At 36.8% G+C, this 22,958-nt stretch overlaps 1 protein-coding gene across 1 annotated transcript; it reads left to right on the top strand.

The window, feature by feature from the left end:
• Positions 1 to 1,815: 1,815 nt before the first annotated feature.
• On the top strand, positions 1,816 to 18,797 carry ppm1db (protein phosphatase, Mg2+/Mn2+ dependent, 1Db). Its single transcript, XM_077206410.1, has 6 exons — positions 1,816 to 2,462; positions 4,070 to 4,298; positions 4,391 to 4,515; positions 7,620 to 7,801; positions 8,153 to 8,377; positions 17,263 to 18,797. Exons 1-6 carry the CDS (start codon positions 1,985 to 1,987, stop codon positions 17,635 to 17,637), a joined length of 1,614 nt encoding a protein of 537 aa, XP_077062525.1. The 5' UTR covers positions 1,816 to 1,984; the 3' UTR covers positions 17,638 to 18,797.
• The last annotated feature ends 4,161 nt before the right edge of the window (positions 18,798 to 22,958 follow it).

The raw sequence follows: 22,958 nt of genomic DNA, 5'->3' as shown, positions 1-22,958 counted from the left end.
CGGAACCGGGAACACTCCCCCATAAATCCTGATGTACTCGTTACATCATAAGAAGAATGGCGTCTACGCTAATATTAGTCTCTCTGTTTATCTCGAGGTCTACCGCAGTCCACCGGATCCAGATTTGATGAAGGACCTGTGCCTGGACACGACGACAACACAGTCCTGAAGTGTCAACTAGTCTCTCCCCTGTGAAGGCCTCCTTTTCCTTCCCTTTACCTCTGTACAGCTAAAACGTTGTCAAAATAGTTCCAGTTCACATGGGTCCTCGGAAGCGATAAATAATTCTGTATTATAAATTAAGGCCAGACAAGTAATTTGTTTAGGTAAATTTGTAAAGAAAGACTACACGCCTGCGCACATATATATTCAAATGCGCATACCTATAGACTAAGCACGTAATACGCATGTGCATTTTCACATGTTTGCTTTTTAAAGCTTGCGCAGAGATAAAAAATAAATAAATCAATTTTAAAAATTAATTAATAAAAATGAATTAGTATATATATATATATATATATATATATATATATATATATATATATATATATATATATATATATATATATATTTCAAGGCTTGCACCTTGGAACCTATTTCAATGTTTGCGTTCTAGAGCCACCAGGCACTGTTGTTGTGCGAATGAGCGGGCTGGAGCGCGTTAAGGGTTTCTGTTAGAGCGGTGTTGTGCAAGCGGACCCTAAGTTAATAACTAATGATCTTTGCAACGGAAGTAAGTCGATCGAAACTTTAACTGACTAACTTTAGCTGGACAATAACTTTATTCTAGAGCTGCTGTAAAGCCAAAACTATCTCTTTTACTTTAATTTCGTATTATTACAGTAAAGCTGCTTTGAAACAGTTCATATTATTAAAAGCGCTAAATAAATGAAGGTGACTTGACTTGACATTTAACAGTGACTAACTTTGCCATTGACTTCTATGGGGATCTGTCATTCAGATATCAACCTTTCAGTTCTGACTAGCATGTATTCCATTTGTGACCATGTATTTATTATATATTAGCTGTTATTTCATTAGATACTTATACAAGTGGTTCTACCTACTCGAATAATCTAATGATACAAATGTAAAAATTAAATGATATATATAGTGGTATAAGTGGTTCAAATGTTGACTTATCTTAACACAATGCAATTTTATATAGTTTATCCTCTGTATAAATAGACCAAGGTGAACATAACAGGTTGTGACCCCTGTTTTTTTTAGGCAGCTGAATATAAATGTAGAAAAAAGTTTAGACCAAATGTTACTGCTGGACGAAGCTGTCATAGTTGCTAGGCGACGAGAGCAGTCCTAGACATCCCATTTAAAAACGCTCCGTTCAACCTTTGCTTTTGAAGTCGTGGCCTTGGAAGAATGCAGCCTTTGAATTGGGACACAGCCATTGCCTGCCCCCTGATACTTGTTCAGGCATGTCTTGACTTGTCTCATGGACTTGTCTAAGTGTTAATGAAGTTATATACATAAAGATACCTCCAGGCGGCGTTGTTAGGCTTCCGTTCAGTATTAGTTCTTATTTAATATATAATCGTGCCTATTAAATAGATGCTAGTATTTATTCATTAGATACTAGTTCGTATTTATTAGATACTAGTACTTATTCATTTGATACGCGTAACTATTAAATGCACGCTAGTACTTATTTATTAGATACTTGTAGACCAAGCTAAAAAAGTATTAGTAACATGAAAATAGATGCCAGTAGTACGTTAAGGTTTAAATCTTAAAACGGCTTGCCATGTTTCCTTGCATCGTACACAATACTCCTGTCCAACAGATGGCGCTAATGACACCTCTGCCTGCATTACTATGTGTCGGTGAAGGAAGGAAGACTGGCAGCTTAGAAAATAAACAAAAGACGAGCTCAGATTAATACATGTTTTTGAGGTTAACCATAATCTTTTATCCACGTTTGTGCAGTCTTTAGGTTGAAGTATCAGCAAGGGCTGTCCGACTGGCCATGAATTTAGACCTATCGCTGCGAGTGAGCGTCTTCTCCGAACAAGGAGGAAGGAAATACATGGAGGATTTAACTGAGGTGATCGTGGAGCTGGAACCCAGCGATGACGAGCTACGAGAGGCCGGACACACTGATCCAAAGCTGGACCAAGAGCCCGTCTATGAAAGCGACCCGCCGGACTGCACAAACAAGCCTTTACCCGTCATGATAACGTGGAGAAACACCCTGTCGGCCGATGAGAACGACGATACAGAGGAGCCCGGGACTCAACCGGCAGCAGCGGACAGCAGGAGATCGGTCGCGTTCTTCGCCGTGTTTGACGGCCACGGAGGGCGAGAAGCCGCGCTGTTCGCTCGAGATCACCTCTGGGATTTTCTCAAGAAGCAGCGGGGCTTTTGGTCTAAGGATTATCGGAAAGTTTGTGCCGCAATTCGTAAGGGCTTCGTCGCATGTCATCATGCAATGTGGAAAAAGCTTCGTGAGTACATTCAGGACTATTTGACTATTTTAACGTTACCAGAACTTTTCATGACGATAATGCTTTTTATTGATATATATTTTTAAAATGTCTAATGTCTACGTTGTGAGTGCACTGATCACCATAACCTTATAATCGAAGCTAATTTAAGACCTCCAGGCAATTTTTAATGCCTGAAATCACATACGTGTTAAAATTATTCTTAGACAAATGAATATAATACTGGGGCTGCGATTTAGCTATCGCAATAATACACTTTTTGATACTGGGCGCCACGCTATAGTTTAGAAAACACGAAAAAAAATCGAAACGGGTGTATCGCAGTGCGCATGCGCGGAAATTGACAGGTTAATAATCAGGTCTATCTAAAATCTGTTGCAGACCTTTACACACTTTTAGAGGGATGAAGCAAATACATTTTACTACGGAAACCGTTTCCGCCACAGCTGAGTAAAATATGATTCTGTTGGAATACTAATTAGAAACTTTCTAATAATTATTATTTAGTATCTCATTATATTGAGAGAATTACTCCATAATAATGACTTCCTATTATTATATTACTATTATTATATATGGAGAAACTGCCCCATAACTGTGTACTTAATATTTCATAATAATGAGAAATGCTCTCATAAAGTTAACGTCAAAGTATTTATTTAGAAGAAAAATAAAATTTTAATGAATTATTATTAGCATCTTATAATGAGAAGATAAACTTTCTCATAATAATGGCTTAATATCGTGTAATACCGCGTAATAATGAGAATATTCTAATAATGACTTCTGAAAATGAGATTTTTTTCATTATAATGAGGTTTCTTGTAAAAATGTTTTTTTTTCGTACTGAGAGTTTCTTGTAATAATGATTTTGTATCTCATAATAAGAATCTTTCTCATAAATAATGATTTATCTCATTATGAGAAGCTTTCTCGTAAATTTAGTTTCACATAATTATGAAATACTTTCTCAAAACAATGACTTTATTATAAAGAGAAACACTCATAATAATGATGACTTTAAAATGTAGAAATATCTACCTTGCACACCTGAATCTGTAGCAGGTACAACGTAAACCAAAAAATGAAAAGGTCTAGCACCAGCACACCACTCGAACTTGAATCACGTGGGCTAATGGTTTTAATACGCAGCGCTCTGCTCAACAGAACTTCCTCATGCAATAATAAGGACTTAACATATCATAGTAATGACTCGGTGTTGAATAAAAAAACAACACACTTTTGTTTATAAAATGTATCTTGATTTGCGCATGTGCAAAACCACAGACCAGCAGGTGCGCGTGATGGCAGGCTAGCGACATCTGTTGGTCAAAGCCGTGTAAATGCAAGAACACAGCAAACATGGCACGTTTTGCGAAAACTGTTGTTTTCATTCTTGTGTAATCTATTGTTATCTCATAATTAATTTATCTTTATTGTTATTTAATTATATTATTAAGTTAAAAGTATTATGAGATGTTAATTCATTATTATTTTAAAGTATCTCATTATGACTTACATAACTGGATTTTATTCAGCTATGGAGGAAATGGCCTTGCAATCAATGTCTTGATGCAGTAGTGTTTAACCCTGTGTCTGTTCTTCAGCTGAATGGCCAAAAACATTAACTGGCCTCCCCAGTACTTCAGGCACTACTGCCAGTGTGGTGGTCATCAGAGGGGAACGCATGTTTGTGGCTCATGTCGGGGACTCGTCTGTCGTGCTGGGTGTGAGGGAAGATCCCTCTGATAAAGTCATCAAAGCTGTGGAGGTCACACAAGACCACAAGCCCGAGCTCCCAAAAGAGAAGCAGAGAATTGAGGGACTGGGAGGAAGGTGAGAGCTTGATTTGTAATACTTTCAAGTCATCATAAGAGTCAATCTTTTGAATTCATGCAGTCATTTCCTCTTATTGCATTTGAGTATAGTGTGGTGAAGAAGTCTGGCGTGAACCGTGTGGTGTGGAAGAGGCCTAGGCTAACTCACAACGGCCCGGTCAGAAGGAGCACCCCAATCGATCAGATCCCCTTCCTTGCTGTTGCCAGAGCTCTGGGTAAACGCTTAATTACAATCTCACCCTGATGTATTAAATATTAAAGGTGCAGTGTGTGACTTTTAGCGACATCTAGCGGTTCGGTTGCGAGTTTACACTAAGGGCTCAGCCCACCGCTCACCCCTTCCTTTCGAAGAAGCTACGGTGGCTAAAACGGGACAAACATCGTCGTCTGAGACGGCAGAGAATAGCCAGAGTAAACCAAGTTTCTGTACCACAGTCCATTATAAACCACATCATGGATAAAGTTTACAAAGCCATAGTCAGGTGAGGATCAAGGGTCTAAATATGTAATATAATAATAGTAATTAGTTGATTGTCTCATGAACGTAACCAGCACATTTCCCCCCACATAGCAAACCCATAATACAGCGAGGGAGAAGAACCACATGAAACTATATGCAACTATATATTTTTTCTAACAGGGTAGTAAAAGTTTAGCTGGCTAATATGAGCTGTTACTGTGGCTGAGCTGGTTAGAGCATTAAGCCTTGTTTATACTCGACGCGTCCGCATGAGCCCAAAGGTGCGTGCGGCAAAAATTACGTGATTGTAACAGCGCGCGCACCTCGCATCCCCTAGTCACCATTTACTACACACAATAGGCTTTTTTTCTCTGATTTTGGAAACTCGATCGACTTAAAATGCTTCCAAGATCGACGGGTTGGTGATTCCTGTAACTGTTTTACGGTCAATGACAAGAGTACTAATCAGCTGTCTCACGAACGTAACCAGCACATTTATCCCCACATAGCAAAGCCATAACACAGCGGGGAGAAGAACTAAGTTACATGATACAATCCAACTACATATTTTACACCACTGACAAGGGAAAAGTCATTACTCACGGTGTTTATGGCTAGATTCTAGCTTTCTGCGGCTTCTCTTTCAAGGTAGTGACGAAACGCGCTCTGTAACGCTGTTTGTTCGCTGTCGGCTACGGTAGAAACATGACGTCACAATATGTCGACCTTCATAGAAGGGGATTCCCGCGCCTATGTAGATATGCCTCATTCTAAGGTAATAAAAACATTACGGTTTATTAAGTAAGTTCTTTATACACCACTGAACACATAGTTATGGATGTCATATTGCATTTCTGTTGATACTCAAAATTTTTACACATTGCACCATTAAGTAATATGTGGTTTGTACTGACTTCAAAAGCCATTGCATTTAAATGGTGTTTAGAAGCGCTGTGCAAACATGCAAAAATCCTGTAAAAATCCATTACAGTCAAATTCTGTGCCTATTCTCTATTCATCAGGGATACAGTAGTTTACCCAAAATTGAAAATTCGGTCATCGGTTCTGGCAGCATCACCCTCATGTCGTTCAACCTCAAGACTTTAGTCCATCTACAAAGGAAGATATTTCTAATGAAACCGTAGAGATTTCTGTCCCTTCATCGAAAATCAATTCCCCAAAACATACACACTTCATATGATTCGAGTGGTTTAAATCCAAGTCTTCTGAAGAGACACGATCACTTTAAATGATGAACTGATTTAATTTAGGCTTTTATTCACACACTAAAAACATAATTAATATAGAAACATTTTTCACAATTGCCTGTAAATTTTAACAATTACATGGAAACAGCATTGAAATAACCATGACATTTTGGAGTTAAAAGACTGAAATTTTATTTTCTTGTAAATCGTTGCCTACTCCAATAATCTGTTTTATTAAAAAAAATATTTTTTACAGTGTATAAACTTTGGATGTGCTCAGGATGTTTATACATTGTTCAATGTGCTAAACAGAAGCAGAACTCTACTTGATATAAAAAACAAACCTGAATTGAACGTGTTTACGAACAAGTCTCATTGCTTCTCACGTATCTAGCAAGCCTCCAATTACCATATTTGATGTTGATCAGTGTTTATATGTAAATAAAATATTTATATATAAAGCAGTCATGACTCTGCTGTAGAATATCGTTGAAATGAATGACTTCAGATCTCTGAACGCGTGCATAAGAATTTAGGATTGTTAACCAAAAAATGTAAATTGTCATCTTTTACTCAGCCTACTGTTGTGCCAAACCTGTATGATGATCTTACTTCTGTGGAACACAAAAAAAGATATTTTGAAGAATGGAAATGAACTGTATAATAAAATATGGACACTCTTTTTCCAAATATGTTCTTTTGTGGGCCCACAGAAGAAAGACATAAGGGGCTTTTGCACCGTAGGAACCTTTTCATAGTTCCTAGAACTATTGGCAGAAGTACCCGGATTTTGGTGTGTTCGCACCGCAGGAACTAGTAACGATTTTAGGTCTAGGAACTCCTTTTGGAGGAACTAATTTAGCTCATACAACTTCAGAGTACGGTCTGAACCAGCACTATAGGAACTATCTGTGACATTAGTGTTTGCTGATTGGCCGAACACACGCAAAACATCAGCACCCGCCATTAAAAAAAAAGCAGTGTAAACAAACTAACTCTACGAACATGGAAAACAGTGATAGACAGGCCTCTTAACCTTTACGCTAAGGAGAAAATCCAACGCAACTCTGCTCAGCTAGCAACACGACATCAACCACATGGCATACGCTAATACATATACTGTCTACTTTCTATGTATAACAATTCTATCTACCAATGTATTAGACAGGACTGTTAGATCGTAAACTAATGAGCACGGACAATGCGAGCAGTGTGTTTGCTCTGGCTGGCGTTCTCAGCATAGTCAAAATACAGGTCTGCCGCGCCGTCAAAACTTAAGTCACAACAATAAGCGTGGCTTACGTCACTTCAGAGTTCCTACTGGCGACCATGCAACCATAAAAATGTTCCTAGGGGAACCATTATTTCTCGGTGAACCACCCTCGTGGCTAGTTCCTAGAACTACCCGGTGCAAAAGCTCCCATAGTGGTAGGCATATGAGGGTGAGTAAACAATGATAGAATTTTTGTTTTTGTGTGAACCATCCCTTTAAACTTAAAGCTGAGATGGAATTGACAGACTTTGTTTTTTCGAGCTGATGGTCCTTAATATAAAAATTGAGATTTTTCCTGAAGCTTTTCTAGAATTTCAAGGATATATTTATTGACAAATGCGACTGTATGCAAGTAATGTTGTAAACGTGTCTGTGCAGGTGATCTATGGAGTTATGACTTCTACAGTGGGGAGTTTGTGGTGTCTCCCGAGCCTGACACCAATGTGGTGACCCTTGACCCAAGACGGCATCGTTACATCATCGTTGGCAGTGACGGCCTTTGGAACATGGTGCCACCGCAGGAGGCGGTGACTGTGTGCCAGAGCCATGATGAAGCTGTGGTACGAAAAAAAAATTCTAACCACGTTGTTGAAATTTAACTTCTCACTGCTATTTGTGTTCATTTCTAAAGGCCCGTTCACACCAAGGATGATAACTATAAACACATAGTTTTAAATAAAAAAGAATAGCAGAGTCCACACCATAACAATAACGGCACAGAGAAACAATATAGTTGAAATGACATTCAGAACAATTTTTTTCAGCTGATGAAAGAGAAAAGTATTGACAGACAATCAGTATCTGTCCTGTTTTAAAGAGCTTGAGCTAATGTAGTTATCTTTCCAGTTATCATTCTTGGTGTGAATGGTTTAAGAGTGCTGTTCCTTAAAAGTGCGTTTTACGCCCTACAGGCACCCTTCGGGATGTCGGTTGCACGTCGGTTGGGCTGCCATGCGTTGATGCGATGGCGTCAACGGATGCTTCGTGCAGACAATACCAGCGTTATAGTTATCGCCCTTCCTGAGCCTGGCAAACCCCACCTTCCTATGCATAGAGACGAGGTCATTCTCAGCCTAGCAGAAGGCCCGCAGTGTGACCCAGCTATAGGGTCCCGCTCCAACACACCACTCATTAAGGTAAAAGATGCTTAAAACCACACTTTGAGAAGCAATGGCAGGCTATGGGTGTTGTCAGGAAACAAAATTCAAAAATTCATTTTGCATTTGGTGCCACCAGTAGCACAAAAATGACACCCTGTCACAAGTCACAAAAGTTACACCCACTGAGTGGCAAAAAGAGGGAGTGGCAGTGTTTGTTCAGCGTGAATGCCGCGAATAACACATAAAACTAAAATGGGGAAGAGCTGTGCGATTGACTGTATGTTCTAGACTGTACATCAGGACTATTCAAATACATTTGCAGGGGGTCAAAGTAGGAAATTCCAAAATTTGTAAGGGCCGGAGGGACAAATTGATATCAGCTAAAGGAAATTAAAATACACTATATGTATAAACTAAAGGCAGGAACACACCAAGCCGACGCCGACGAACTAGCGCTGATGAAAGCCGACTGTGTTGTCGCCTCGCGTCGGGGTAAAAAGCTGTACTTGAACACACCAAGAGAACTACTGCCGACTGTTGGCTAGAATGCGCGTTCTGCGCCTGCGTGTAAATGAGACAACTGTCTATTTCTGCAGATATATTCATCTATATTCGACATTCAAAAAGAGAAACCGACGCTGGAGGCTGCAGATAACGTTACACAAACCATAAACAAAGCAGTGCGTGCTTACCGTTTTGAATATCAATCCTGTTAAACACTTTCTTTATTCCACTCCACTCATGTTAATATTTAAATATTTGCCAAGGAACACTCATGTAAGATGATGTAACATAACAGCAGCCTTCTATCTGTACCGTTTTGACTTCTTTGCTCTCTGTTTTGCTATTATTTTCGTGCACTGACTCGTTCATTAAGCTGAACAGCCAATCAGAGTTCTCTCTCTCACCGATGGCCCGACGCCGATTCAACATGTCGAATCGGCTGTTACAAAGCTGACGAGGACCAATTTCAGCCGACGGTGCGGAACACACTGAGAAAACTTAGTCGGCCTACGCACAAAAACTGCCCGACGAACGACCGTCAGCTTGATGTGTTCCTGCCTTAAGGTACATAATATATGAAATAAAAGGTACATTATTCCTTTGGTTTCCTTTATTATTTCAACACATTCAACCTGTATTGATTAGGCCTACTACAAAGTGCACAACTGCAAATACTGAGACATATACACAACTTTTACCCTTACAGTAAACACAAGTAATTGTGTGATTTTTATATATATATATCACACACAATCAAAATAAAGCTGTCATCAGTGCAAAACTGCAACTGCAGTTTCAAGTATCAAATCTTATTTGGGGATATAACATTCAAATATCCCTGAAGTATATCTTTCAGACAGTGAGTACACAAGACGAATGTTTTGTAGTAAAATGTCTCTTCACATTATATTCTTTGGCCACAGCCACTGATTCATTGCACAGTAAACACACAGGTCTATCGGTCCCTCGCTTGCTTGCCGTAGTTGGCATAGTAAATAAGTACTTCTCCGTCCATTCACTCTGAAACTTACGATTTTATCCGTCAACTTTGCGGTTTGGCTTGGACAACGCCATGTTAGATGCAGCGCGAGAACATCGAATCAGCGAGAATGAGTGTTTGTCACCATGGAGACGACCTGCTCCACTCTAGAATTTAGAAACTTTGCCTGTACTCTTGTCTGTGCGCCGCAGCAGATTCGTATATTTTTTTAGACTTTTTTTTATTTTTATTTTTTTTAATCTGCCACGGGCCAGAATAAATTTCAATCGGGCCAAATTTGCCCCTGGGCCGCTATTTGAATAGGCCTGCTTTACATAATAGATTCAACAAATAATCTGAGCAATTTTTTTACTGACTGCTGAAAAGCTACAGAAAAGAGAATCAAATGGATCGCTGCAAACAACTGGAAACAGCTAGAATCCAGCCAGTGAAATGTGGATTTGCTTTTACCATTTTTGTCTCAGATATATTTTGGGGGTAAAATCATAACGTAGGCCATATATTGTATTGACAACTCATATTTACCATCTTATATTCTGCGTAACTGTAAAGTATTTGTCAGTGTTTGTTTATTTGTTCTACAGAGGGGGATGGTTGGATAATGTTAGATAAACCAATTTTTTGAGAGAGAGAGAGAGAGAGAGAGAGAGTGAGAATTGATGTAATTTCCACTGAAACAGGAAGCTAAGGCGGGATATATTAAATGGCTCCTCCCCCTTTTCAAATAACCAATAGCATTTATTTTCCTCACAGAGTGAAATTCGTTCTTGACAGCATCATGGAAGCGAATCTGAGCGCAGATGATACGTTGGATTCAATAGTAGAGATGTGAATAAATTCTAGCCATTTCATTCTTAACCAACATACAGTTGGAAAATGGAATAAAACTTGAGCGTTTGAGTAACCGAACACACATCTCCAACCCATATTGCTCCGTGACGTGTCAACGGTAGTGATGTCCGGTTCGTGAAAGAATCGGGCCAGGTGGTATTTATAGCATGGGGGCGGGACACTAGATTCTGGAGCATTTGATTTGATAGAAGATGTGATGAGAAGCTGAAGTCCGCGGTGACGTCATGAAAATCCGTCATACATTTTAGCGCAAGTGAGAGACTAAGGTTTGAATGCTTATATCCCCTAAATTTTGTCATTGTTTTGGAACACACCTGCTTATTCATAACCTCAAGGCTAAAACTTACATTTTGATTTCAGGGGACCTTTAAATAGATTGTTTACTCCGCAGAACTCCGTATCGTCTGCCTGACGGTTATAGCTGACAGTTTTCCAGATAACTGTAAAAGTTTCTACATAATATATATTGAAACAACCAGAATATCCAAGCGTGAAGTGTGACCAATTGTCAAGTCAAATTTATTTGCATAGCTCTTCACGATACACATTGTTTCCAAGCAGCTTTATAGAAAGTCATAATGTTAGGTCTATAATGCCTTAGTGCTTTAACAAGTTTTAGGGCTGGGTGATATGACTATATATATTGTCCTAACCTGCTCCTGGAGGGCCTATCCTTCAGAGTTTTGCTCAAAATTGCCTCAACACACCTGCCTGGAAGTTTCTAGTATGCCCTGTGAGACCTTGTTTAGCTGTTTCAGGTGTGTTTAATTGGGGTTGGAGCTAAACTCTGCAGGACAGTGGCCCTCCAGGAGCAGAAACACGATTTCTGGCCACATGTCAATGTGTCATGTGAACCACAGGTTCTCTGGCGAGTTGTAAGGATCACTGTCGAGTCCAACTGCCTTTAATTTAAAGATAATCATTTGTTTTACTCCCGTTTTCGCAGTTACCAAAAGTTCAGTAGCCATTACCAATACCAGTAAAAGTTCTATTTGTATTTAGTGATTTGTACTAATTCCGATTCTATAGCAAAAACTATTTGAATACACTCACTTTGACTACATAACTATTTTAATTTACTATTTGTAAAAAAAAAAAAAAAAAATTAACAATTTATGCTAACATCAACTATAAGTAAATAATTTAATAAATATTAAAACGTTTTTGAAAGATGCCATCTATTAAGTAATCATTGCTTTAAAAATCCTTCAGTATAATGTCAGTAATAAAATGAGGAACACATCCCTTGGTAATAGAGCAAAGAGTGTTTTAGGCTTATGAAAGGTACTTAACATATTCAGCCAGGACTTACTAGCAAAGATATATTTTGTTCGATTTTTTTGTCCCATCAATTTCTATGGTTATCCCTATATCAATAATTTATAGAGATCATTTCAAATTTAAACCCATTTTGCAATGTTTATGTGGCCATCTCAGTAACACGAAACATTTATTAAAATGATATACATTTCTATCAATTTTATTCAAATTATACAGATGGCCAAAAAAGAGTGGTCCCTTTATAATCATTGAAGCTGTCAATCACTTAATTTCAGCTCAAGCTCACAGTTCTGCACTCTTGTGAATTTGAATTCATGTTATAATCAAAGAGGCTGCCTAAGCCTCACAATTAATCTCTTATTTAAATTGTCTCTACACTTTGTTGGATTTAAAAATAGGATTATTACTGTTTATACCTGGTATTAAGAAACGTTTTGGTTGATCGGATGGGTGTAGTAGACGACGGAGACACGGTGTTCTCACGGTTCATCTCTTTTGCAGGGATTCGCTTTGGTCCACTCCGGGTTTTCAATTCCCGCTCACGGAAAAACTGCTCCGTGTTCACTCAATTAATCTTAGTTTTGGAGAAGTGCATGTCAGGCTAGGCTACAGCTGGTTAGCTGCGATCCGAATTCGAGCGCGTTTGTTCGCGCCCCCCGCAGCGTTGGTCTTGTTTCACACTCAACTTGATTCTATCGAACCCTGGTGCGTTTGCGTGCATATGACGTCATCGCAAACGTGCACGCTGCATGATAGAAAACAGAACGCGGGTCGATATTGGCCGTTCCTCAATACCAAATACGCAAACTTCGGACTTGCGTCCTTGGTAGTTCTGACTTGCCAAGTTCGACTACAGAGAACGAACTCCCGAGGACGAAAGGACGCGAGTCCAGTTATTCTGCAAATGGAACAGCGGCCTTCTTGATCGCGTTACTCAGCTCGCTCTGGCTACTCCGGTTATCTCTTTATATATATTTTAGGCAACAATAAAACGAAATATGGTATAAAATACAACTCTGCCTCTTTTCATCAACAATAAAACGAAATGTATATAAAACACCTATTTTCATTTATAAATGAACATATTATCATAAACATATTATTGGCCACACACAATGCTTATCTTCACTGCATACATTTATAACAACACGAAATATAAAACACAACCCTGCTGCTTTTTGTTTTCATTTTAAAAATATGAAACATTATTGACATCAACAGAGACAGGGTTGTATCGTTTTATCTTATTATAAATGATGTACACATATATATATTTTACTATGCATTCTCTTCACTGTATAAGTAATATTTTAGAATATATAACATTACACAACCCTGTCAATGTAATGTCATTAAATATCAGTTTTGATGATCAATAATATCCAGTATAAAAGTATAAGTAGCCTAATAGGTAGGCTATAAGAAGCTATACAATGAGAAATAAAGCAAACAATTCAGTCAAACATTAACTTTGTAGCCTCTTAGAGAGCTGACTAAAGTTAAATAGCCTAAATATATAAAGTTATAAAACTTCACTTTGCCCTCAGCCAAAATGATTGGCCATAGAACAAACTATATATTAATATAGTTTAGCATGTTTGGTCTTATAAGATAAATAAAAACATGCACTGAAAAGTTATGTAGATGGTTGATTATTTGTCAAGCTAAGTAATTATTTTTCATAGATTAAAATAGCTTTTAAAATACGCAAACTGGCAATATTAAAGCTGTTTAAAACATCTCCCCTTAAAACGCTATTGTTCTCGACAATTTAAATAAAGTTAAAGGAATATGACTGAAAAAAGTTCAGTCAGAAGAATTTTTTTCACTTTAATCCCTGCTTTTGTCCACTTAACCACGTCTAGGGCAGTCTGTGGCCGGGTAAATGTATGTTTTTTTTCAGATCTTTCGATCTAATGGACAAAATAAGCTTGTGCAATTTACATATGAACACGCCCAGAGACAACGGAAAACCATACAGAGAGCATCAGCTTTTGTTTCTGTTCTGATAGCTGCAAGACCGCACTGAACAGGTAAATTTTTTTGTCTTCAAATCAAAATTGGTTCTCCAGTCGACAAAGTTTAAATCCTGTCTTGCTAGTGCGCTTCCCATTATGTTTACACATTAGGTCAGTAGGCGGAGAGTAGACGGTATTTTGCTGCTGTTTGAACACATTCAACCACATGAGCGTATTGTCATGCGCTACGAAAATAATCCTTTCAAATGGGTTTTTGACTTCCTCTGAAAGTGGACAAGCTCAACTTTTTATACCCGTATAAGACGCTAACATCTTAATACCAGGTGTAAACAGGGCCTGTGATTGGCTATAATGCTCAATGCTGCAAAAAAATTGACACTTTTGATGAGTGCAACAGCGGGCACTAGTCAATATACTATCTGTGTCTCGAGTCTGGTATTGTCACATTTGAACAATTCCAGTATCGACTTGGTACCAAAGTTACCAGTGCTTTTCGCAACACTTGTCTGCAACTTTAAGCAGACAAAAACAGGAGTTCATGATACCCTTGAACTTCAAAAGATTTCTGTACACTGTCCAGACTCACAGCTAATCAGAAGTTTTCAGATAAGACTTTTTACAGAGTTCCTGCGCATATTAGCCACACTTTGGCTCCATGCCCACCAAAAGAGACTTAACACGCTGCTCATCAGTCCTGCCTGCTTTTCCCGATCGAGGGCTCCATTGTCAGAGCAGTTCCGATGGAAGCCATGTCTCCGTGTTTGTTTGGCCCCAGTGTGTTTGAAGCACGGCTCCTCCAGCTGCTCTTAGCTGTTTTGCTTTGGCTCAGAGAGCTGGAGAGTGGACAGATGTTTGTGTTTTTAATCCTTTTAAGTGGAGTGGATTTGAGGTTTAGGGAGGCCGCTTTGATCGTTTTTCCTGTTTGCTTGATTTTGATAGAGGGGAAATGAAAAATACAGAACAGGGCAAGAGAATGCAAAAGAGCAGCCGTGATGCGTTTCCCCTGTCGTAAAGTAGTGATGAAGACCAGACTTTAGACTCACTTTATTCATATTTTGTCTTTAAGAGTTGTTGCCATTTGTTTGCAGGTTGAATCTTTTCAATTTCTGGTACTTCCTGGAATTAAAAAAAAAAAACTTTTTTTGAACAGATATTAAAATTCTGGCCAATACTGATTAACTGATCATTATTGTCATGGTATGACTGATATTAAAATCCTGCACTATTTTGTCTAAATAAATTGAACACCAAATGTTGCACAAATTCTGGGCATCAAAACATGATGTACAATATGGAAAGTGTATATTAATTAAGACTTAATACTTTAAAAATTGTTAAATGTAATATATCATTGTATTAAAGATTAACGTTAACCTTAAGCATTAGATTATTGCAAATTTAATGCAAAAAAAGCATGCATAAGCTCATTAGGATAAAGTTGGATATCAAGAGGTTTTATTTATTGGATATTTAACTATTGCATTTTAGATTATGGGGCACTTCTGGTTTGGGGAAAAAGACTGAAAATAATAATTTCAAGTCATAAGGTTGTGCTACAAATAATCCTTATCCATCAGTTTGACTAAATGAACTGTAAAATTTCCTTCATGTTCTACTTTCAGAAGTAAAGAGAATAACGTTAACACCATTTTAATGTGACATGGTATAACAAGAATATCTATAGCAAGAGCTCTAATTAGTAGCTGCATTCTTTTCCTCCTGATTATTTTCTTTTTTCGCCTTTGTATTTCCCTGTAAAAGTATGAAAAAATACCACACACACACCACATTTGTGGTCTGTTCTCCCGATTTAATTTGATATATCCCATAAATAGCTTTCTGAGCTTCTTCCACAGTAAATTAAGAAGCTCTCGTTTTTCTCCCCAAATCCTCACGTCTTTTTCCAGGTTTGTTTACATATGGATCCTTTAAAATGTACTCGTCTTTATCCTTTTCTCTACTAATAATATTAGCAGTGTTTACTGGAATGTTTCTAAAGCAGGTAAATAAAATATTTGTCTGTCAAAATGACGGAATTCCAGTTATTGAACATTTTTGATTAAGGCAATGTATGTTAAATTATTCAACCCCCATTGCAAATCAGGTTTATTTTAAAAATGTATAGACTTTCAGCTGTTTGCAAAGAACAAATCAAACAAAAGTAATTGAAATAGCTCAACACAACAAATGTTTCAAGTGGTTTCCCCAAATTCAACTGAAAATGCAACTTTTATTGACATCTGCTGTCTCAAAATTATTCAACCCCTTCATGGCAAGCATCTTTAGTACTTCGTAGAACACCCTTTTGCTGTTATGACCTGCTGCAAGCGAGATGTATAACCAGACACCAGCAGCCGTTTTCAATATTGGTAATAATAAGAAATGTTTCTTGAGCATCAAATCAGCATATTAGAATGATTTCTGAAGGATCATGTGACACTAAAGACTGGAGTAATGATGCTGAAAATTCAGCTTTTCCATCACAGTAATAAATTACAATAAATTAGAAAACTTTAATAATAGTTCACTTTATTATAATATTTTCACAATATTAATCTTTTGTCTAATTGAAGACTGTTGTTTTTATGCCAGATAAATGAATAAATTCTAAATAAATTCTGAAATGCACTTTCTGTAAAGCTGCTTTGAAACAATATGTATTGTGAAAAAGCGCTATACAAATAAATTTGAATTGAATTGAATAAATGCTGCTCTGTTTTTCTTTTTCGGTTTTTGAAATTAAAACAAAAAGTTATATTATAGTATAAATAATCCTCATACATAGATTAAGTTTAGTTTGTTAATGTTTGTTGTATGAATTTCTTTCTCTGCTGAACACAAAAGAAGATCATTTGAAGAATGTCGGTATCCAAACAGTTGATGGGCCCCATTGACTTAAATAATATGAAAAAAAAAAAAAAAAAATTTTTTATATATATATATATATATATATATATATATATATATATATATATATGGAGGTCAATGTGGTCCATCAACGGCTGGGTTACCAACATTCTTCAAAATATCATCTTTTGTGTTCAGCAGAAGAAATTCATACAGGTTTGGAACAACTTGAGGGTGAGTAAATGATGACCAAATTTTCATTTTTGGGTAAACTATCCCTTTAACTTATTGTGGAGCTGTCAACTTTCTCAAAAGGATTTTACCTACTTTTACTACTAGCTTGGCAAAAGTAGCCTTAAGTAGCTTCCCAACATGTGTGATTTTTAAATAATAAAATGCTAATTCTAGGATCAGAATTGGGTAAAACACAAAATGACTAAATCTTTGACGCTCTACAGACCCCGGATCCAGACCTGTCCTCAGCCAGCAGTGAGTCTTTGCCGGCGCTGGAGAGAAGGAACGGTTTGTCAGGAGTGAGTCTCAGCGCAGAACCCCCATTAGAGGAAAACCTCCCTTACATTGAGCTCATGGACAAAGCTTCCTTGACTGTGTGCCCCTTTGAGGGCAACTGGACCCCAGAGATGCCCCTGTCCTCACCGGATGTGTCCCGTCCGGTGGGGAAGAGGCCCAGACGCAGCCCCCTCACCCCGAGCAGCTCCCGCCGGAGGACTGGGGAACGCTCCGTACCCAAACGCAACACCGGCAAGAGTCCCAAACGCACACCCAGCGTCACAATACTACAGCACCGTAAAGCAACCCTCTGCGTCTGCTAAACTCCGTCAGACTGCACACACTAACACAAAAGAGCAAAGATGGATATTCAACCTACATCCTGGTCTCTGAAATTCTGCATAGTCACAAGAATAAATAACTGCTATTGTTTTGACTGTGCCACTCTTTATATTTGTAATGTATGATTTTTTTTTTTGTGTGTCTATTGTTAGCTTTTCCCCCCTTTCCTTTTACTTTTAATGACGTGAGGGTAAAAAATAAATCTCCCCTTTAGTGTTTGGATTTATAGTCATTTTATATGGAAAAAGAATAATTTAGATCAGTCTCTCTAACGAATATTCTTTTAAAGGATGTTTTTAATCTTTTACCCTTTAAATTAAACCGCAAATCCATCTTTTAAATTTCATGAATTGCTTGTACAGATTTTCTGAAAATGACCAAATAATTGTAGACATACAATATATAATATTTTTATACTTGCTATTTTTCTCCCCAAATAACCAATTTTCTTGCCCCACAATCCTTGTGCACATTTGTCCATGCCAATATACTTTGTGCATTAAATTTTCACACCAGTGTTCAGTGTATTTGTTAGCATTACCCTGTCTTTCTAATTTTGAGTTACTGCATGAGTTGAAACTGAGACGCATCTCTGATCATCGGACTACAGAGCAATTTTTTTTAAAACTTTTTTTATAAAACCTTTGTAAAGGGTGAGACTTGCATGTTCTGTTATATCCTTAGAAACTGGCTTTTTCTTGGAGCGTGCTTTGTTTTTTGACTGTTGTATAATGGAATCTACATTTTCGTATGCATTTCGATATTGTAAGTTATTTAATATCAATAATGTCTGTTAATGAAAAGCAGATAACATCTTCCAACACCAGTTCCAGAGCTAATGTGATGTGTGGTTGTAAGCTGATGTTGAGACCGAGGTGTTTGCCAGGGTGTAGGCCTACAGCACATTTTTAGCGAGATGTTTTTTGCCCTATGAATGAGACTTTGTCTTTCGAAGGAGATTTTCCAGTAAACTGTCACTGGATAAGAAGTAACATTTTCATAGTGTTGTTTATGAACTTTCACTATTTGCTAGAGTGACAGTTTTGGTCTGAGTACTTCATGTGGTGTTGCTTCAAGGACAGTTACAGTTTGATGGATTTAAATGCATAGGGAATTTATTAAAAACGAACAAAAAAATCCATTTATATTGTGTTTGCATACTTCAAAAACATCTGCAAGGGGCTTACATTATATAAAAAAAACGGTAATACTTTACAATGTCTCATTTGTTTAATGCATTTGCTAACATGATCTAACAATGAGCTATATCTGTCTATCTATATATATATATGTATCTATATATATATATATGTATCTATATATATATGTATCTATATATATATATATATATATATATATATATATATATATATATATATATATATATATTAATCTTTGTTAGCATTAGAAAATTCCAATTGATCGTTGTTTGTTCATGTTAGTCCATAGTGCATTAGCAAATCAAATGTAACAAATACAGCTTTGGATTTAAAAAATGTGTAAGGAAATGTTGAAATTACCATACATTAAGATTAATAAATGCTGTAGACATATTGCTCATGTTACCTAATATAGTTAACAAATGAAAACTTATACAAAAGGTATTATAGGTATATATATATATATATATATATATATATATATATGAGAGAAATAATATTGTTTTAATGAGATTCTGCATGTTAAAACTTCACAGATTGTGATTTTTCTTTTTTACTCTTTCATTCCCTGTTGAAAACAGTGAAGATTTCGCATTTGTAAAAGCCTAGGCCTATCTCTGGCCTGAGCAATAGCGGAAGTTGGGTTTAATGGAGGTTATTCTCGTTTACTGTGCTTTTCTGAAATGGTTTTGAATATTAGTGTATTGGATGCCGTCTTGTTCAGGGTGTTTTTCTATCTTTTTTTTCCTGGAATTGCAATAAAGAGACACTCAGTTTTGTGTTTAAGTATCGCTATTTTCCGTGTTAGGTTTCTTGAGGAGCGTCACATTTCACGGACTTAACCAAGTCACAATAGTCAAATAGGTAGGTAGAGAAATGTTTAAAAGCAAACCCAATATGAAACCGTTGTATTGCAAATATTGTTTATTGACAATTGTTAAGTATAGGCCTACTTATATAAATGTGTCTTTTAAGCATATTTGTGTGTGTGTGCAAAAAAAACTGGTGTGGCCGTGTTTCAATGTCACTGTGTTTTTTAACCACTAGGTGGCGGTCAATACAAGCAGACTAGACCTAAAGTCAAGTAATGTCAGCGTCCGTTCGCTGCTGAATAGTTTTACTTGACATTTTCTAGAAGGCTAATCTCAGAGCATGAGTGATAGTGACACACACCTGACAGCAGCTAAACCCACACCCTCCATAATGGTGCTAAACTGACAAGGGAACACTTCTGATCTGCTGCTCCTCTTGAGTGAAGAGTGTGCGTGAGTGTGGATGTTTAACTATTCGTGGGGAAGAAAATTGTTGAAAAATGTGCTACTTGACTTTTGGGAACGTCCTCAAATGTAAAACATAGGCCATTATAGCATAACAAAATAATGTCTTTCCAAAAAATACAGCCTTGTGAAAAGATTAAATATAATTAGCTTTATTTCAAATCAAAGGTTTATACGTAGGTAGTGCGTATGTCCTTAAAGGGTCAAATGATTCATAAATAGAACACTTTTTAATTTTCATCCATCTATCTATTCTCCAAACACAAAAGTGAATTTGCATTTCCTTCAGCCAAAGCCTTTACATTTCACTTTTGGTGTGAAATGGAATTTACATTTTCCAAAAATACAACTTTTTTTTGTTTTGTTATTAAAAAACAAACAAGCTAGCCAGCCCAGGTGAAAAAGAGTGTCGCAAAAGTAAGGCAATGCATTACTTTCCATGACAAATTACTCAATTAGTTACTTTTTAAAGGGAGTAACGCAATATTGTAATGCATTACTTTTAAAAATTAAAAACACTGTAATTATAGCCAATAGAAGGTTATAGTATTTCAAAAATTAAATAATGTAGATATTTAACGAAACCTGATAACACATTCCTTTGTAGGCTAAGGACAACCTGGGGAATATTCAAAAAATATAATTGTTATTGATTGATTGTAATTGTTAACTGTAATTCATTGTAAAAGTTTTCATGAATAAAATAACATTTATTTATTAGTTTTCTTTTAGGAGTTTGGGTTAGGATTAGTCTATAGTAATTCTAATTTTCTTTATAAGAATTGTTTAATATTTAGACTGTGGCCTATTGGTTGGTTGTATTTGGTTTGATGTAAATAAAATCGTAGAAATAAAGTACTCTCCCACTGCGGGAGGAGGCGTCTGTGGACAATGGTGCTGATGGTGTTGTGACAAGAAAGGGAGTTCACATTACCAGTCTGTCATGATATTATGAGGAATTACATTGAGATAAAGTGTATAAAGTGTGTGAGTGTGAGTGCTCCTTATATTTCACTATTCTAATGGTTATCAGATGTGTATCAGCTGACCTGATGGACAATGGTGCAAAGTGAAGGGATTAACCCAGAAAGACAATCCCACTTTGAAAAGTCCTTGTATCCGAAGCCCACATTACATTACAGTGCCTTGAGCCAAGAGATTGGCATCACACCTGTCACTGCTACAATCTCTCTATGTATTAGTGCACTATACTGCTATAAGCCTTCTTATTGTGCTTGCTAAGAGCTGTTATTATCATTAGAGAGTTCAGTACACGGAGTGACAGGCTTAAAATGTCAGTTGAGAGAGATCAACTGGTCATACAGTTTCACGAAAATGTCTAATGGTTCAATGGCATGACACATCTTTTCAGGATTTATTATTTTATTCAAAAACACATTCAAAATGCAATTCATGCATGCAATTATTTAAAGAAACCTATTAGATGATTAATTTTTTTTACATTCATTCATTTTACTTAAAATGATCATGTAATCTCAATGTTTAGTTGTGGAAAATTTGTCTAGCTTTAGCTAATCCATAACTTGCCAACTGTTAACACAATGCTTTGAAAGCATAGCAGAAACTCTTCAAAATTAGCATAGCAAAGCATAAAACACTACTAAATCTCCAACTTAACATAACAAACCATTATACTGTATAATACTTAATTTTAACATTTGCTCTCTCTTTCGAGTGTCATGGCAAAGCATGGTGGGAAAAAGAAATCCGAGCCCAGTTTCAGTTAAATTAAAGTTTGTCTAAATTAAAAGAAACAAGTTCACCAAACTCAAAACAATGAAACAATTCAGATTACTTAAAATGTGTCAGTTTTGTTAACACAAAAGCAAAAGAAAGTTCTCAAGAAAGTTAATTTGATTGATTTTTTAAAATTTAAGTTTACCCTTCTTAAACCAATTAATTAGTTTGAGCATTATGGTTTACAGTGCCATATATCACAAGACTTTCTGTATTCTCTCAGTGGTTTGGCTCATCCTCTTGCAGCATTATCACAATATGAATATGCGCATCTTAATGATGGCCATCACTATATAGCTTTAAAGAAAAGATTTTGAGAGCTGGGGATTTCTGGATTAAACACTCGACTGTTGTACGTGATGCCGTTAATATTCATGATCAGTTTCCAAAACCTCAAATCTTTTTATTACTCCGCTCCATAAATATAATGATAAACCAGCCATCTATAAGTATTGTAGTAATGAAGCCATAAAAAACTCTCACAATTCAGTGTACGCATGGTTTGTAAATAAATGGGATTGCAGCTGGGCCATATGGTGGAATATATTAGTCAAGTATTGAACTTGGATAAAATGACAATTATCGACTTGGCTGAAGCTTCCATCATGCCACTGTCCCCTTGTGAATCAATACTGTACACATTTAATAAATGCCAATAGCCATACCCTATGCCTTATACATCCTTAGACAGGAAATGCGCATGTGAACGCCATCAGCGTCTATCACAGGTTCACGTTTAAAGTCTGTTTAGAGAGAACGGTGTCGTCTTAGCGGCCCCTAATTTAATAACAAGTGATCATTTAGACGGAAGTGAATCAATCAAAAATAACTTTAGCTGGAAAAAACATTTTTCAAGAGCCACTATTAAACCAAACAAATCTCTGTTACCTTAAATTATATGTTTTCTCTGTAAAGCTGCTTTGAAACAATCTACATTGTTAAAAGCGCTATATAAATGAGGAGGAAACACCAGGAGAGAGACCTCTGTCTGCATCAACTGCACACATAATGGGAAAAAATACCATAAAATGTGAAGATAATGGCCTGTCGTCATGCTGAACGTGCTATTATTTTAAGCATTAGTGTTAGACCAGATGTTTCCATTCT

This window comes from Siphateles boraxobius, unplaced genomic scaffold (assembly GCF_051911475.1).
Source record: "Siphateles boraxobius isolate OS27281-9 unplaced genomic scaffold, OSU_SipBor_1 56, whole genome shotgun sequence".
NCBI lineage: Eukaryota > Metazoa > Chordata > Actinopteri > Cypriniformes > Leuciscidae > Siphateles > Siphateles boraxobius.
Note: the sequence above shows the minus strand (reverse complement) of the source record. Positions and strands in the feature narration are given on the sequence as shown.